Below are 16159 nucleotides of genomic sequence, written 5' to 3'. Positions count from 1 at the left end.
AGCTGATTGGCTGTCGGCGACAAGGGATGGGGTGGGTCGGCACGGGTTGGCCTGAAATACTGACGGAAACACTGACGCACTGGCAGTCTGATGGAACGCCCACCTCTGGCTATGAATTTCCGTCAATTTACTTTTTTTTTAAAAATGCATTATTTTCTGAAACTTCCCACAGTCTCCCAGCTTGGAGTACAAAAGAACAACAACTCTTGGCTCAACATCAAAAATCACCTCAAGTGTTCCCTGGCTCAATGCCACAAGCTTTCATCCTAATCCGCTCAGAACTTTTTGGATACGTCTTGTTCAAACAACAAACAAAAAGCTCCTTGCCAAATGTATGTAAATATAAAATGTTTTATTGATGCTGAAGCTTCCCAGCAGAGTACACTGCCATCACAAGTGAACGTCGAACGATTTTATTAGTATGATCATTCATCTCCATGAGAATATTTGCTTCTTTAAGTGCATTTAAGTGTCAACACCATTAGTTATACCTTCATAAGCAAATGGGTGAGGCAGCAATGTCAAAATACCAGAAACAGCTCTCAGAGTGATTGGGGTGTAGTTCCACACCACAGCAATATGCACCTGCAATAATAATCATATTGACATATTTGTCTTCTTTCTCAGAAATTAACATTGGATGTACAGTATATGTCAAAAGTAATTGGAAAAACTAAAAAAAATACTATTTGCTATTGAGTATATTAGGAGTAAGGATCTCTGAAGGACTAAGACTAAACATAACCTTTGCAAATTGTGGCTTGTGGGCGTAGGCGTTGTATATTTTTTTTAAGGTGAGACTTTTTCTCATAACTATGCCTCATTTCCGAGTACAGTACAATATATAAAACACATCAGCAATCCCTGCCCTCTTTAAAGCTGCTGCACAAAGACAGAGGTCAGCCACAAAGTAGCTGCAGAAGAAATAGATCAGGAAACGGTCGATGAAATCACATCAGGATCATAAAGTCCACCAAGTATTATTTTTCATTTAGAGTTAATGGGACTATTAGAGTTGAAAATTGTTCCACTTTTGCAGCCATCTACGAGTCGTCCTGCGAAGCCTACAAGTTGACCGGCGGCTCCTCAGGGTTTTATTCCATCGACCCAGATGGCAGCGGACCCCTAGGGGCCACGCAGGTGTACTGTAACATGACAGGTGAGCCCTCCCGTGATGAGGACAACAACACGATTCCAGTTATTGAGGTGCAATACTGCAAATATCCTATATTAAATTGAATAAAATGCCAGTATCCTAGAGAGCAATGCTAATACTTTCAAATCATTAAGGTGGATGCTTCGTCTAATAGATCAAAAGGAATTTTCATTACCTTAGTGTTTTTGAGTGTTTAAATTTTTGTGGTTGGTGGAGGTGGGCGTTGGGGTTAAAACTCTAGGTAGAATTTGGGCAAATTGTATAATTATAAAACTACTTAAGAAACAGTTGCATGGATACAAAATTTAGTTTCCACATACATTGTCATGTAACCAAATGTACATCTTTAGAAAATATGATAAACTAAAATTGTCACAAAATATTCACCTACATTTCATGAAATTACTAATCCAGAAACAGAGTCTAAAGTATCCATCGATATTTGAATGAATCCACCTAACACACAAATACTTGCTTTTGACACTGCCCAGAAACTATCTCATCTTCGCGAAGGTAGACGCGCCGCAGGTGGCGAGATGCCACTTTCTCCACCAGCTTTTTTTTTTGTCTTAACTTTACATGAAGATCCCTCGACTTGACCTCAATTATAAAATACATCCCAGATGCAAATAGCTCTCAGCATGACGACCTGTTATGCATAATCATGACGTGAGTGGGGATTTTCTCGAAGGAAGAGTAAACACGCACACACCATGTATTGCAAGCTCGGTTAACATGAACTCCTTGTCTAATTTTACTGTACAAACAAAGGATCAGCGAGATGGAAATACTGTTTGTTTGCTATTTTCTTACTTAGTTTTCACGAGGAGGATTGCGGGGCCCATGGTGGGCGGGGGAACTGACAGGTGCAGAGGGGAATTAATTAGGTTTCGCACGGATGGTAAATGTCAGCGAATGCACAGATGGGCCTCGTCTGTGATGCTGAGATATGTCTGCATTACAAGCCACCTTCATCGTCTCGGCCTGGAGTACGAGCACTTTATGGTGACATTCGCTAAATATATCCAGGAGGATTTACTGATTTGTATTTATTATTATAAAACACATAGAAAAAGATAATTCAGTTCTGTAGAAGAGAAAAGGATCACAACACTGCATTTTCAATTGTGCGCAATACCGTATAAGAAAGAACGTGAGGCTCTTTCCTTTGGCGAAAACCAACCTACAGTATTTCTGAGGGGTATTCATGATGTGTGATATACTGGAAGCAAACAGAATAACTCGAAATAACACGTACCTTTTAACACAGCCAGATGTGTGTATGTAATTATACAAGTATTCAAATCATTTGCCGGCAAAATGTTATGTGTTTTAAATGAACGGTATTTGTAATGTCCAAAAAGGATTTCAAAGATTGTGAACAAACATGCTACGTTGTGCCTTATACAAAGCCATAAGCCATCCTGTGAGATTGGGTTTGGGTGAGAACCAGTCACCAAAAGACAATGTAATATACACCACAGCTGTCAGTTCACTCGACACCTCTCTCTGCTGGCCAGTCGTTACGAGATTCATGACCAATTAATTTATGAGTGGACTGCAGAATTAGATGGTGCAACTGAGCCGAGTAATCACATTTGAAGCGTAGCATTATAAAACACACAGCTGCACTGAGCTCAGGTTGAAAAAATACTGGATGGGAAGGTTAATTATTTAATAGCAGTGTCTTGGTGAGTAAGACCTGCAGCACTAATTTAATTGTTGTTCTGAAACACAAACCTGCTTGAAAATTTACCTTTTTATTTGTGGGGAAATTTGGAGAAGTTGTTTGAAATAGCTATGTGGTCTCAGATAAACGTGTTTCTTGTAGAAGAGAAGGTTTGGACGGTGTTGGCCCACAACAGAACTACTCCAGTCCGAGTCCAGGCTTCATCACTGCAGAGGCCTCACATCATGGTGCTTGACTACGGCGCCTCACCGGAACAACTGCACGCAATCGTGTCAAGGTCAGAGCACTGCCAACAAGAAGTGGTTTACAACTGCAAGAGGTCCCGTCTCTTCAACACAAAAGGTGAAGATTGTTCTGTTAACTTAATTATACTGTATCATTTCTTGATTCGAAACCCTTATTTGTTCTAACTTAATATGGTCGCCCTATAATTCATGCAACTAAATCATGAAGAACCTGACTTTGTGTAACCCAAATACTGAGCACATAACTTCCTGTTACCCATTCAGGAAGTACGTTACTTTCTGTAATCCAGTCATGAAGCTCTCACATTCCTATAACACAGACAGGAAGGACTTTAGTTCTTGGATCCCAAACAGGAAGAACCTGACTTGGATATTTTCCTAGCCAAGCCTTTACAAGTCTCCAACCGACGCATCCTTGGTTTTAGCTACCCGGCAAGAACACCATCTGGGTATTCCGTGCCATTCTTACAGTACTTTGGCCGTGACTGATGACATTTCACAAGATCACAAGGACGTAAGAATGGACAAAAACGCCAATTGAGAAACAGCTCATGTATTGGAAACAGGACGAACTTAATGTAATCCAACCAGGAAGCACATTACTCAGTCTAACCTAATCACGAGGCACTTCACATTCTGTAATCCAATCAGGAAGAGTCTGACATCCTGTAACCCATAATGCAACCTACTTCTTTTAACACCATCCGGAAGTGCATTACTTCTTTTACACCAATCAGGAAGCAATTGTATCCGTGTAACATAGTCAGGAACCACTTCAGTTCCTGTATTACAAACAGGAAGAACCTGACATCTTGTATTCCAATCAGGAAGCACCTTGCTCAATGTAACCCAATCAGTGGCACTTGTATTTTTGAAACCCAGTCAGGAAATATCTTACCTTCTGCAACCCAATCAGGAAGAATCTGACTTCCCTAGCCCCTCGTTCACTACATGGTCACGCACTTCCATCTCGTGATGCATTGTGATCTATATTAACCTGTTGAGTGTCCATCGATGCTCACTACCTTTAAAAGTACATTGTGGGTAATTTGGAGTGCACTACATTTTTCTCTCTGGACGTTCGGACACCCGCACAAAATGCTGTGACAATTAGTGTAGATATTCGGACACAGTCCTGCTGTAATTCAGTCAGAAAACACTCACATCCTGTATCCCAATCAGAGGGTATTTTACTGTACTTCGTTGAAAAAATATGTTAACGCTTAATCCACCAAATCAACGAGGTAGTGCTGAAGTCCTGTCAGCCCAATCATGTAATTGTCTTTTTACCCTTCACCAGTAAGATAGCATTTTATTTCACTACCTTTAACTTAACGGTGTGGGAATTTACCATCATTATCCAACGATGAAGCGCTTAACCTTCTGTAACTCAGTGAGTTAGCACTTAAATTCCTCTAATCAAATAAGGTAGCACTCCCTATTAACTATTCATAATACAGTATACTATATTTTAGTCATCTTTACTTCTATAAACCAATCAGACAGCACTTTGAGGCGGCACGGTGGTCGACTGGTTAGCACGTCCGCCTCACAGTTCAGAGGTCGTGGGTTCGAGCCCGGCCCCGGCCTCCCTGTGCGGAGTTTGCATGTTCTCCCCGTGCCTGCGTGGGTTTTCTCCGGGTACTCCGGTTTCCTCCCACATTCCAAAAACATGCATGGTAAGTTGATTGGACTCTCTAAATTGCCCCTAGGTGTGATTGTGAGTGCGGTTGTTTGTCTTTGTGTGCCCTGCGATTGGCTGGCAACCAATTCAGGGTGTCCCCCGCCTACTGCCCAAAGACAGCTGGGATAGGCTCCAGCATGCCCCGCGACCCTTGTGAGGATAAGCGGTACAGATAATGGATGGATGGATGGACAGCACTTTGATCGCTCTAATATAATCAGGTATTGATTTCGAGTCAAGCAATACTTTACTTCATAGTCAAAACTCAATCACATAACACTTTACTTTCTGTGCAAGCTAATCAGAAAGCATCATAAATTCTAGCGCTCCAAGTCAGGAAACACTAAAGACCTCGCAACCAAATCAGGAGACACTTCTCCCAGTGAGATCTTAGCTCTCCTAAACCCAAAGAATGATTATGATATCTGATCAATTAAGTCGTTGTATTTTTACCATTAACTAAAAGGGTAGGATTTAACTCTCTTACTCTCCCAACCCAAGCAGGAAGCGGTTCTCTCAGAAATAGCATAAATCAAACCTATATTATTACACTGAAATCAAAACCTATTCATCCTTGGTTTGATTGGGATAAGTTGTGACCCATGGAGCTTGATACAGAGTAGACAGGCGAGAAAGCTCTAGCTCCATAAACGCGGTCGCTTAGTTGTATATAAAGATGTTTTGCTTGAAAAACTCCTGTGGAGCCATTCCAAAATGTGTCTTTATTTCTTGCTTGATTGAAACTTGAAGACACAAAGAACATTTGTGTGCCAGGTAAACACTCTCCCTGCGACAGCATCAAGCGACTTTATGGACGTTTATCGCGTTAATTTACAGGAAAGACAATCAACAACAGCTGTTGCAACCAGCCTGCCGGGTTTACAGATGCTTTCCTGTGCCAAGAACATCTGAGCTCGCATCCAAGCAAACTCTGCTTGCCGAGTTGAGGAGGCTGGATTACGTGACCCCCTTCTGCCAGCTTTCCTGTCAGCCGCTGCTGTTCACTTAAGATGCAGATGTTGTTCAGACATTTCATGTCCGTGTTGCTGTGCTCAACTGTGGACGATTCCAGTAGCAGGTGTTCCTCGCCTCGTCTTGTCTGTAATGACTGACGTTCGTCACTGGGGGCCATGCGGTCGTCATTAAGGCAACAGTGAAGAAGTAATTACCTTCCAAAATTCCGCCAACATCCTGCTGCTATATTTAGAGTTATTGTGCGAGTGCTGAGACTCAAGTATTCACCCTAATGATATAGTGTCACAAACAGATTTTTCTTCTATTTATTGTGCAAATCCCAAATTGCTGTTGTGCATACGAAAATACATTATTCTTCCTTTTGTTTTTGTTGGGCTTAATAGCAGTTCCATTTTTTAAAGGGACTATTTTGCTAGGATGGCCCATTTTTAACGCAAAAACTCTGCATTTTTTTATCCTAATGAAAATAGCTTGCATTTTCAAGTTTATCAATTTGTTTTGGATAAATAAGTAAATAACTAGTCTTTTAAAATCTCTTTCTGCTGTGCAATATGGAACCACCGCCCCCTGACCACCTCACCCCCCCCATCCTCCCCGCCCCCTCATTTATTGGTGGGTGTCAGTGGAGAAACTAGACACAATTTGTAAATTTAAAATGATTGTACGTACCTTGCCTATAATGTCCAAAGGCCGCTATCAATCAGCACCAAAATGTATGTGGACATCTCTATGCCGGGCCAGGATGGCCGAACATGGGGTTGGGCTGGCTGCCGACGGAGTCTAAAAAATCTTTAGCTAAGATGAAAATCTGAAAACTATAGTCAATCCTCATCTAACTTTATATGCACATCTCTACTCATGTCCACTCAACCTGTAAAACTATAAAAATGATCAGCACAATATCTGGGATTTTGCAGAGGTGACATGCTTTTTCCACGTAAGAGTTCCCATTTAATGTCAATAAAATACAAAATATTGTGCTGGTAGCTTTTGCATTTTCACAGGTTGAAGTGAACACGAGTAGAGATGTTCATATGAATTGATGTTTAGTTACTGTTTCCGAACACCATCGGCAACGTGAAGTGCTTTTACACCTAAACAGCCAGTGGTGACAGTTATCTGTGAGCCTCGTTGGCCGCAGCGATACGGGGAAGTTGAAGCCCTTGTGTCGAGACGATGTCCACGGAAGAGAATTGAGAAGGCATCTGTCGGCCGAGCCTGAGGAGCTGTATGGTTGTTAAAGGCAGCGCCACACTTTAAGCAGGAAAGAAGCCATTGCTGCAAAGGGGAACATCTGGCCATCCTTGTTTTAAGTGAGCTGTTCCCTTCTTCTGGTGTGTTGTTAAACCCAGCCACGATGCATCTGTTCAGCATATTTGCTGAAATATTCAAAATTTGTTTGAAAACAACAAGACGTAGTCAAAACAAACCAGGAAAAAAATAATAAAATGCTGCTATCCTCCCTTCAATGACATCATCAGGTTGGTGTTTCAATCAAGCAGTCTCAACCCAATTTGTGGGCATCCCAACACGTACTGAAAGCTGCTACCAAAAGAAAAAAGACTAAGTAAGTAGCCAAACAAATTGTTGTAAAGTCATGCTTGCTACTTAAAGGCATACAATCAGAGAATTATTTGTCATCCTAAATTTGGCATTTTGGCTGGACCACTGTGAAGGCCTTGGTGATTTCTCATTTCCTATAACCTGCATTTATTTTAACTACCTGATTGAAAGGAATTTAGGTTACATTCATCATACATTTGTTGCCAGAGGTGAGCATTTTATTTTGTAAGCAGCAAAGCGGCATCAGCAGTTGCTACCAAAAGGTTGACATTTTAGCTGCGACTCCAATAGAACAACAGGCATGAAACTGATTAGTTTGCAGTTTGTATTTTCAGGATTTTCTAAGCTCCAACCAACCAGATTGTGTCATGATAAACACCACAAGGCTCTGCTAGCCGAACCTGGAGCAGCACTTGCCAACAAAATCAAGCTTCTCATTCATTAATTACCGTCTCGCCAAGGTTATCGCGACATCTCGTTCAGGAAGTATTGATTGTCGCCTTTTCTTATTTTCGAGGGGCTGATTAGTGTTTTTAAAATAAACTGCAAAGTAATCAGGCCAATCAAGGATGGCAGCTGATGCTAAAGACAATAAAGAATGTTTTATTTCCAACCTTGGTAGCGCAAACATTAGCTTGAATGCTAATGTTGTTCTCGCCCACATTGCATTTCCTGTTTGCTCTGTTGCCATTGCTTACAAAGGAACTTTTTCTCATTTTGGTCTTAATAAGGCATTAGACTGTTAGTCATAGGTCATTGCATTCTTTTCAGACGTGATTTCAGAGAGAATTGCCGGTGTCTGAGTCCCGCTGTGTGACTTAGACTAATATGACTTTTGTGGCCATACATAAATGCGCTGCCTAATGCGGCCCTAATGCATGCTGGATGGGCAGAGAGCACTGCAGCATGTGACACTTGATTATGTTTAGTGACAAGAGGCTTAATGGGCTTTTCCCTGCATACCGGCTTCATTTGCAATGCAGGCTTACGTGTGTGAGCGATGATTGAGGCCGCTGTACTTAACCCCACAGAGGAGGCGATGAAAGGTCATTTTTTTTATGCCGTAGCTCTTGATTCAGTTACATTCGCTGGGGTCCTGTTAGGTATCGGTAGCTGTTGTGACAGCCCCGACACAAGCATTCTTTAAGCACAACCTTTGTGTTTGTTGAGTCGCGATCACTTTAAATTTCAAGGCCCAAAATGCTAAGATGAAGCAGATTTTATTCTCAAAGCCTTGTAGCCGCATTTAAGTATCAATATTTTACGAGGAAATGAACCTAGCGAAGGACTTTAAACTTTAAAAGAGTTCCAGATCTCATAGCTTCTGTCCAAATGCATTGGTATAAACCCTCTGTGCATGCATGCTGAGTACTGTGTAGATGTTAAAAGCATCTTCAGCATTTGCTTCTCTAAATTTAAACCATGTGAAAAAGAAACACTTGAGATGGACAAAATATAAAAAATACAACTGATGGTCAAACTAATTCAGTATGCACTTTGAGCATCCTCTCAGATCTTTGAGGCGGGCGACAAAAATAAGAGTCATAGTCAGAACGGTGAAAAGAATGACAATTCCAATCAAGTGTAACGATATGCCAGATGGTGTCTGAATTCCGACTCGGCATGCTGATCTTTGGCCCGTTGTCCAAACTTACAAGGTCAAAGCCGCCGTTTTGTCCTTGTGTAAAGTAACGACTGGGTCGCGCTTGGGGATTTCTGCCGGGAATCAGTGCACAACTCAGCTGCAACTTAACAATGGATGTCCTTCACCTCTTCAGTTCAGGCATACAGTTGGTCATTAAACCAGCCTTGTGCTTCATAGCCTAAAGATAGGATGAGCTAACCTCTATTAGTTCTACAATGGGGAAATTTGTGGTTACATGAAATTTAAAAAAAATGCATGCAAAATAAGTCATTCGTAGAAGAATACAAGAAACTGGTACTTATAGTTAACGAAGATGAATGAAACCTACCTAAAACCAAAATTGAAAAAACATTTCCATTAACAAAATAAAATATAAACTACAGTGTTTTTTTTTAACAACATAACTAACTGACAGAGGTGGGCATTTTACTAAATTAAGAAAATATATATAAAATAATTGCCATTTTTCGTGACAAGCTGAATTGTAATCGTCAGTCAATCTGTCAGTTAAGTCCATCATTTAGTCCATCAGAAGGCCCTTGGTCCGTCAGTCGGTCCCCAAAAAACATTAAAAAAACGGGCGTCCACTGACGGACTAACAGTGACGGACTGACGAACTGTCACAGAGGGACCTATCCATCAGTCGGATGGAATACCCACCTCTGCTAACTGAAAGTACATTTTATGTTTATAAAGCTAACTAAAATTAACTGTAATTACAGCGTAAATATCCTTTGTTTTTTGTATTTTTCAATTGATTTCATAAATGACATTTCGTGGCAGATTTGAAATACGTTTATTTCTGTATTATTGTATGTAAGAAGGAAAGTTGACCAGTTGTTTGGGAACTGTAGTTTACTTAATTAAAAAGTAGTTATGACCTTTAACGTAACATTGTATTGTAAATGTATCATGTTAGTGGCAATGTTCTGAGATATTTTCCATACACCACACAATTTTAGACATGTTTCACTCGTGTCGTGTTGTTGTCAGTAGTATGCAACTGTTGACAAAAAAAAAAAAACAGAAAAATATGTTTATGCTATCTATAGACTTGATATGCTAATGCTAAATATAATGTCAACAACAAAGGGTTAGTTGGTTAATGTTTCCCTTGTCAAATATGCCCTGAGCTAGCTAGGGCTGTGCAATTAATCGAAATCCAATTACAATTACAATTACAATTATTACACTCCACGATTACATAATTGGCATAATCGTAAAAAATGATTATTAATATTCATTTACTTACTTAAATGTATTTGTTTTGATGTTTTTAACATTTAAATATTTTGTTGTGTTTTACAAAAAAATAAATGATTGTTTGAATAATGATTTTAGTTATTACCAAAATAATCACGATTAATGTTTTTCATAATCGAGCAGCCCTACCCTGAGCTGTGCTGAAAATTCAAGGAGACGGATATTGAAATGAAAAGTAACTTGCAAAATCACTGTCATGGCTGGTCAATGTTTTGACATGCCAGAAACTCTTCCGGTTGCCACACAACCTGCTGGAAGCGTCCAATCATTCCTCATTTGCCTCTGTACACTTAGCAAACCCAACTCAAACTCAAATCATCTCCAAATCAAATGAGGATTGGCTAACGTGGAATCAGTCTTAAAACTGGCCTGATTCATGATTCCGTTGATGCCAAGTTGTAGGGGCTGGTTCAGGACGAATTACAGTGTATACTCCCATCTTAGAACCCACATATTCACCTACTGTACAAAGTATTTGCACTATTTTTGCAATATTTTTATATTTTATTTATTTGGGGGGCGGGGGCCAACCTCCATTTTTAATTAGTGGTACATCCCCTCTTATGGGTATCAGTTATTCACAGATTTTTGCTATTTGTGGGCTGGGCCAGTCCCTATGCCACACAAATAGAAAGTGTTCATTGTATCTGCCATCTATCAATGTGTAGATTCTTGAAGGATTTTTTTGAAGGTTCTGAGTGGTCTTGAAGCTGGAAAAGGCTACAGATAAATACAAGATTTTGCACCAGCACACTTTGTACCGTACTTATAATATCATAATGTCATACGTTGGGGTTGTGGTAAAACGATGACCACCAATTGGTATACAAGCAATTGAAAAGTCAATTTCCCATAACATGTCCTCTTTGGGCTTGAAAACCCTGGAATTAATGCTAGATTTTGCTCAAGTACTAGATGACTTTCCTTGACCGATTGGTCAGTCGCTGTTGATGTTACTCCGTTGTCCTGGCAAGAGCCATGCAGGCCCACTGGGGAGACTTAATTCGCATAATGTATGCCCAGTTTTAGAGGCCATGCCAAGGACAAACAGCTGGCATGTATTCATGTGTCGATTCTTGAAAGACTGTAGAATTCCCAGATTCGTACAACTTGGCATAACTGTTACATTTTTCCCTAGAACGAGATGATGGCTGTCTGGTCCGTTGCTGTTGTACTCTTGTCAGTTGGCCTGTTTTAGGTTTCACGCCAAGGATGAATTCTTGGCATGTATCCATGTCTAGATGATTCAAGGCAAATTGGTATGAATTTAAAGTTTTGCTTTAGTACTAGATAATCCCTGATTGATGATATATGATTGTAGATGGCAGTCCGTTGTCTTGGTGGCTAGACCGACGCGGTGAGAGACGGAGCTATTGGGGAGGCTTTCTGCCGGGAATCCAGCAGTGCTCCTGCAGCCTGGAGGAGAACTGCGCGGACATGAACTACTTCTGCAATTGTGACGCCGACGCAGACATATGGTATGTTACCAAGAACCCACAGTGATCTCGAGATTTGTTTTCATTCACCTTCATTTAGTGATGTTTTTGTGAAAATGTTAAAACAATGTCAGTAAATGCTTATGATATGCATGCTTACCTAGTGGGATGATTCAACTTTCAAGCTGAACACTCTAGTCTGTTTTGAAGATACAGATAATAATGAAAACCATTGGAAGTTTTGCGGGGAGCAACTAAACCTTCATTTGAATTTTGCTGTATTAAACGCTTGAAGTGTCTTTGCATTTTGTGCGTTAATCCACTCCAAACTCCAAATCCAGCCTGGATTCAGCTCTGTTTGCATATATCCAAAGGCGCTTGTCTCCCTCGTGATGAATTGCTTTAATGTCTTTACTCTGCCTTCTGCACTAATGCAGAAGAATGGGAGCCTTTATCTCGATTCCCGTCGAGGCGTCCGGTCCCTGAGGGACCACCCCCCATGTTTGTGTTTGCTTATTCACTCATTTGTTCGATGTCTGTCACAGGGCCAACGACACAGGCGTCCTCTCCTACAAAGACCACCTACCTGTGAGCCAGCTAGTGATCGGAGATATCGGCAGAGCCGGCTCGCAGGCCGTCTACCACATTGGCTCTCTGCGTTGTTATGGAGACAGTAGGTGATCACTCATTGGATGAAGGCCTTGACCACAGACAGGAAAACAACTCTTAGGGAAACTTGACTTATACACAAGTTAGAGACTGGAGAATTGACTAACTCATTTGCAGAGCTGGGCCTTTTACTAAAAATGTGCGATCTGTTTATCGCCTTTCGCCTACAGCCGGGGTACCCTTCCACCGTCCGTTTATCCGCCATTTTATCCGCCCGCAAAAAATAGTACCCGCCTATGGTCCGCCTATGTTTTTAAACGGGCTTCCGTTAGCATTTCCGACTACAAACTGCAACCAACTACTGCTAAATTTTGATCCGTCTATTCGTCTAATCCCCCCCACCCAAAAAACACATCATATTCGAACAGATAGTGCACTATTATGCGGTTATTTTGTGTACCTACATCATTCTGCCCAAAGAGCTTTACAAAGCCTCACATGCACTAATTTTATTTTAGAGCTTAAAACACCCAAAAGTTTGTTTGAAATGGCTTGGTTTTGAAAGGATCACCTCTTTTCACAGTTTAATCTGCTTAATGATGTTGAGTTCTCCTGCGTTCGACTCTTCCATCTCATTCTTCTTCTTCGTCTTCTTCTTCTTGACACGCCTGTCATGTTCTTTAATTGAACAAATAAAAACGTGGGACAGCTGCGAGCTTGTAGATAGCTTTTTACCGGGGTAGCCGTCATATTGGAGTGCACTGGAGGTGACGAGACTTCTGTTGTTACATGCAAGATGAACTTGCTTTGTTTCTCGCTTGATTTAGACGGCCGAACTATATAAACACGGTGAACCGTTGCTGTTGCTTTTATAGGTTTTCTGCTTGGCGGAAGACCGAGAGAACCCTTGTTTCGGACATGTCAAAATGAAGTCGGATCGCTTGGATACCGTTTGTTTGATGAAAATGTTTCACCATAAACAACCTTCTGTTTTGGGCGAGAGTATGCTCTGTACATTTTCAAAGTGCTAAGTTAAAAATAAAGTTTAGAATCCTCTTGCTTTCTCTCTTTTAGTCACATACGTGCATGCAACTAGTGAGTGAAGTAAAACGAAAGAAGGAATGATCAACGATCACATACACTGTTAAAAAGGAGATAAGTACGTTTGTTTGTGCAGCTTAAGTGGACAGTTCACAAGCAAACACACAACACGTGCCTTAGTCCGAATGACGTTATTCTTCGCCTCCTTCATCATCTGCAGGTCCTGCACCTACCCGTTTGTAAATTGCACATGAGAGGCTAAATATTTCTCATGTTTAAATTGCTCCGAAGCGTAGGCACTCACACCACACTAAAGGTGCGCGAAAATATCCGGCGCACACAAAGTAGGAAGTAGGTCCAGTTCGTAGCTCCACTCAGTTTTGGGAATTCCGTAGGGATCCAAACCATTTATAATTTCCTTTTCTTGCATTTTAACATGTTTTTGAATCAACAAATACACAGCCTTTAACGTACCTTCATTCACCATAGCTCCCAACATGGCGGATGATGAAGTCGTGATGACGCGGTGCACAGGCCCAATTCCTGCTTGAATGCCAACAGCGCATCTACAATGCTTCATGTCAGGTCCATGACCAAAGATCGTCAGTTACCAATATGATAATTCAGTGTCAGTGTAGTGTTATTTCATTCATACCACAATGTGCATGCATAAGCACACACAGCCAAATAACATGTAAAAAACACACACACACACACACAAGGTGTGGTGAAATTAAAAAAAAACAATGTGAAACAACAATCTGTCATGACAAGGAGCAGCAGGCTTGCAGAATTGGGAGCAAGCTAGTTATATAAATCCCTCTAGATGCGAACCTGTCGTCGCCGACAGGAGATGGCACGTTTTTCAAATCACCCTAACTCATGAACCGTTTAAGCTAGCAATGTAATTCCAATGGATTCCTAAAAGCAGAGAAGTGGAGCTTTCTGTCGACACCACATACATTAGGGTAGCTGACTTTTTATGTGTGGGACAGGCTAATCCGTGTGTCATAGTGGAAAGTGACGTAGTGATGTGGTGTTTGCTGGCATAATTCCACCATGGAACTAAGGGTTGAGGGATGTGTTGGGGGACGAGGGTTTTTTATGGTTGGACGACGGTGATGGGTTTCCTGTTTTTCCCTTGGGAGAAATGTTCAGTAAAGTGTTTTGTGATGCACCTCCTGCGTCTCCTTTCAATTGTTTATCACCCACAAAATGGGCGTTCGTCTTATGGCCTTCTCAGACTACACGACTTTTTTGTCGTTCACAACAGTCGCGCTGTCAGACTACAATATATTATCGTTCTGTGTCTTGGACCGGATGAGACGTCACACTACATGTCCGTCACCGATCAGACCCCACCCAATCGTCACGTGCTTCCGCCAAGATTCTGTCCATCGTGGAGGCGGGACAAGCAGATGTCAGTCATGTCAAAGGAGGCAGGACAAGCAGTTGTGTAGTCATGTCGACCGACGGCGGCGTTGTGTGCCAATGCATGTGCGTTGTTCATAAGTTCAGAAAAGGCAAAAAAAAAAAAAAAAGAATATGGATCCATTCCTGGATGGTGGGGAGAGGGCAGCACAGACTGTCTATTCTCCAAAAAGAATGAATATGTTTAATGACACCATGCTTGCTAATCAGCCACTAGCTTTGCAGTTAGCAAAAAACAACAGCGTGAGTTGAAATGCTATGCATGCTTTCCAATATTCCCCCATTTGTTCAAGTCACTTTTTAAATACTGTGCACCAGGATGCCGTTTGTTTGTGCGCGACATCCAGTCGCTCGTCAAGTAGGACGACACTGCCTTCCTATTGGTCAATGCCGAAGAACCAATCGAAGAATCGACATGTCACACTATACGGCAAGATGAACAAAAATTCTGACATTCCAGAATTTCGTGGTGGTGGTCGTGAAGCGTCCCAAACGCCAAACGACCAATCCTTGTGTATGCCACACTACACGGGCCACGATGTGTCAAGACAACTCAAAATCAGCTACGAGCACCTACGTTTGTCTGCGTCATGTCTGTCGGCCCAAAATCGGGTTATATTTGTAAAGTCTGAAATCGGCAATAGGCGGATAGGCGGAACGGTCTGTCATATAGGCGGTTTGCCCAGCTCTGCCCATTTGTTCGGGTTTCTATCATGGCTGGCGCTATTTCGACTTAAAGGTAATGCCACAGGATTCTGTTATAGTCACATTCCCTCCAAGTGGTACAATTCAGTTTGCGGATAACCATACAAGAAATATTTTGAAATATTAATATTTTGAGAATGAAGCCAAATTACTCAATGAAAAGACTTGTTGTTACAACTACAATATGATTACATTCTGAGACAAGTCAGACCTTTTCTAAAATACATAGATCATTATTAGTGCTTTTTCACACAAAAATACAAATGTATTATTGCATGGCATGGTGGCAAAATCTATTGGTACCTTTTCTTCTGGAAAAAAAAATGCACTTTCATTGTCATCCTATGATGTCTTCAAAATGTACCGGATATGTAATTTTATTTTCATTAAATTTTTTTCAAAAACATACAGTACAACTTAATTTTCATAATATTGCTACACATTTTCTTAAAATATAACTTCAGCCTCATAATAGTTGGGCTTTCTTGAAATATATGACTTAATCGTATCATTTAAAAAGACTGTTATCGCATGTTTTATTTTCATATTTTCTATTGACTATTAATTTTTAACTATTTTCATAAACTTTCTTTCGATAAATATTACTTCATCCTTGTAATAGTACAACAGTTTGGGAAAAAATTATTATAATAATATTAATTTTTCTATCAAAATAAAAGTACTTCTAAAGAAATACATGTATTTTTTTCTCAACA

The 16159-nt window shown here is 40.8% G+C and overlaps 1 protein-coding gene across 1 annotated transcript in view; it reads left to right on the top strand.

Moving 5' to 3' along the window:
* LOC147136186 (contactin-associated protein-like 5) overlaps window positions 1-16159 on the top strand; it is a 123358-nt gene that overhangs the window by 80583 nt on the left and 26616 nt on the right. The window contains exons 12-15 of the mRNA XM_086051859.1: window positions 1040-1159; window positions 2988-3188; window positions 11543-11699; window positions 12203-12330. Coding sequence (XP_085907985.1) covers window positions 1040-1159; window positions 2988-3188; window positions 11543-11699; window positions 12203-12330 — 606 coding nt within the window. The remainder of the gene's footprint in view (window positions 1-1039; window positions 1160-2987; window positions 3189-11542; window positions 11700-12202; window positions 12331-16159) is intronic.

This window comes from Filicampus tigris, chromosome 14 (assembly GCF_054856515.1).
Source record: "Filicampus tigris isolate MCC_2025a chromosome 14, RoL_Ftig_1.0, whole genome shotgun sequence".
NCBI lineage: Eukaryota > Metazoa > Chordata > Actinopteri > Syngnathiformes > Syngnathidae > Filicampus > Filicampus tigris.
The sequence above is the reverse complement of the archived record's forward strand: the minus strand, read 5'-3'. Positions and strand labels throughout refer to the sequence as shown.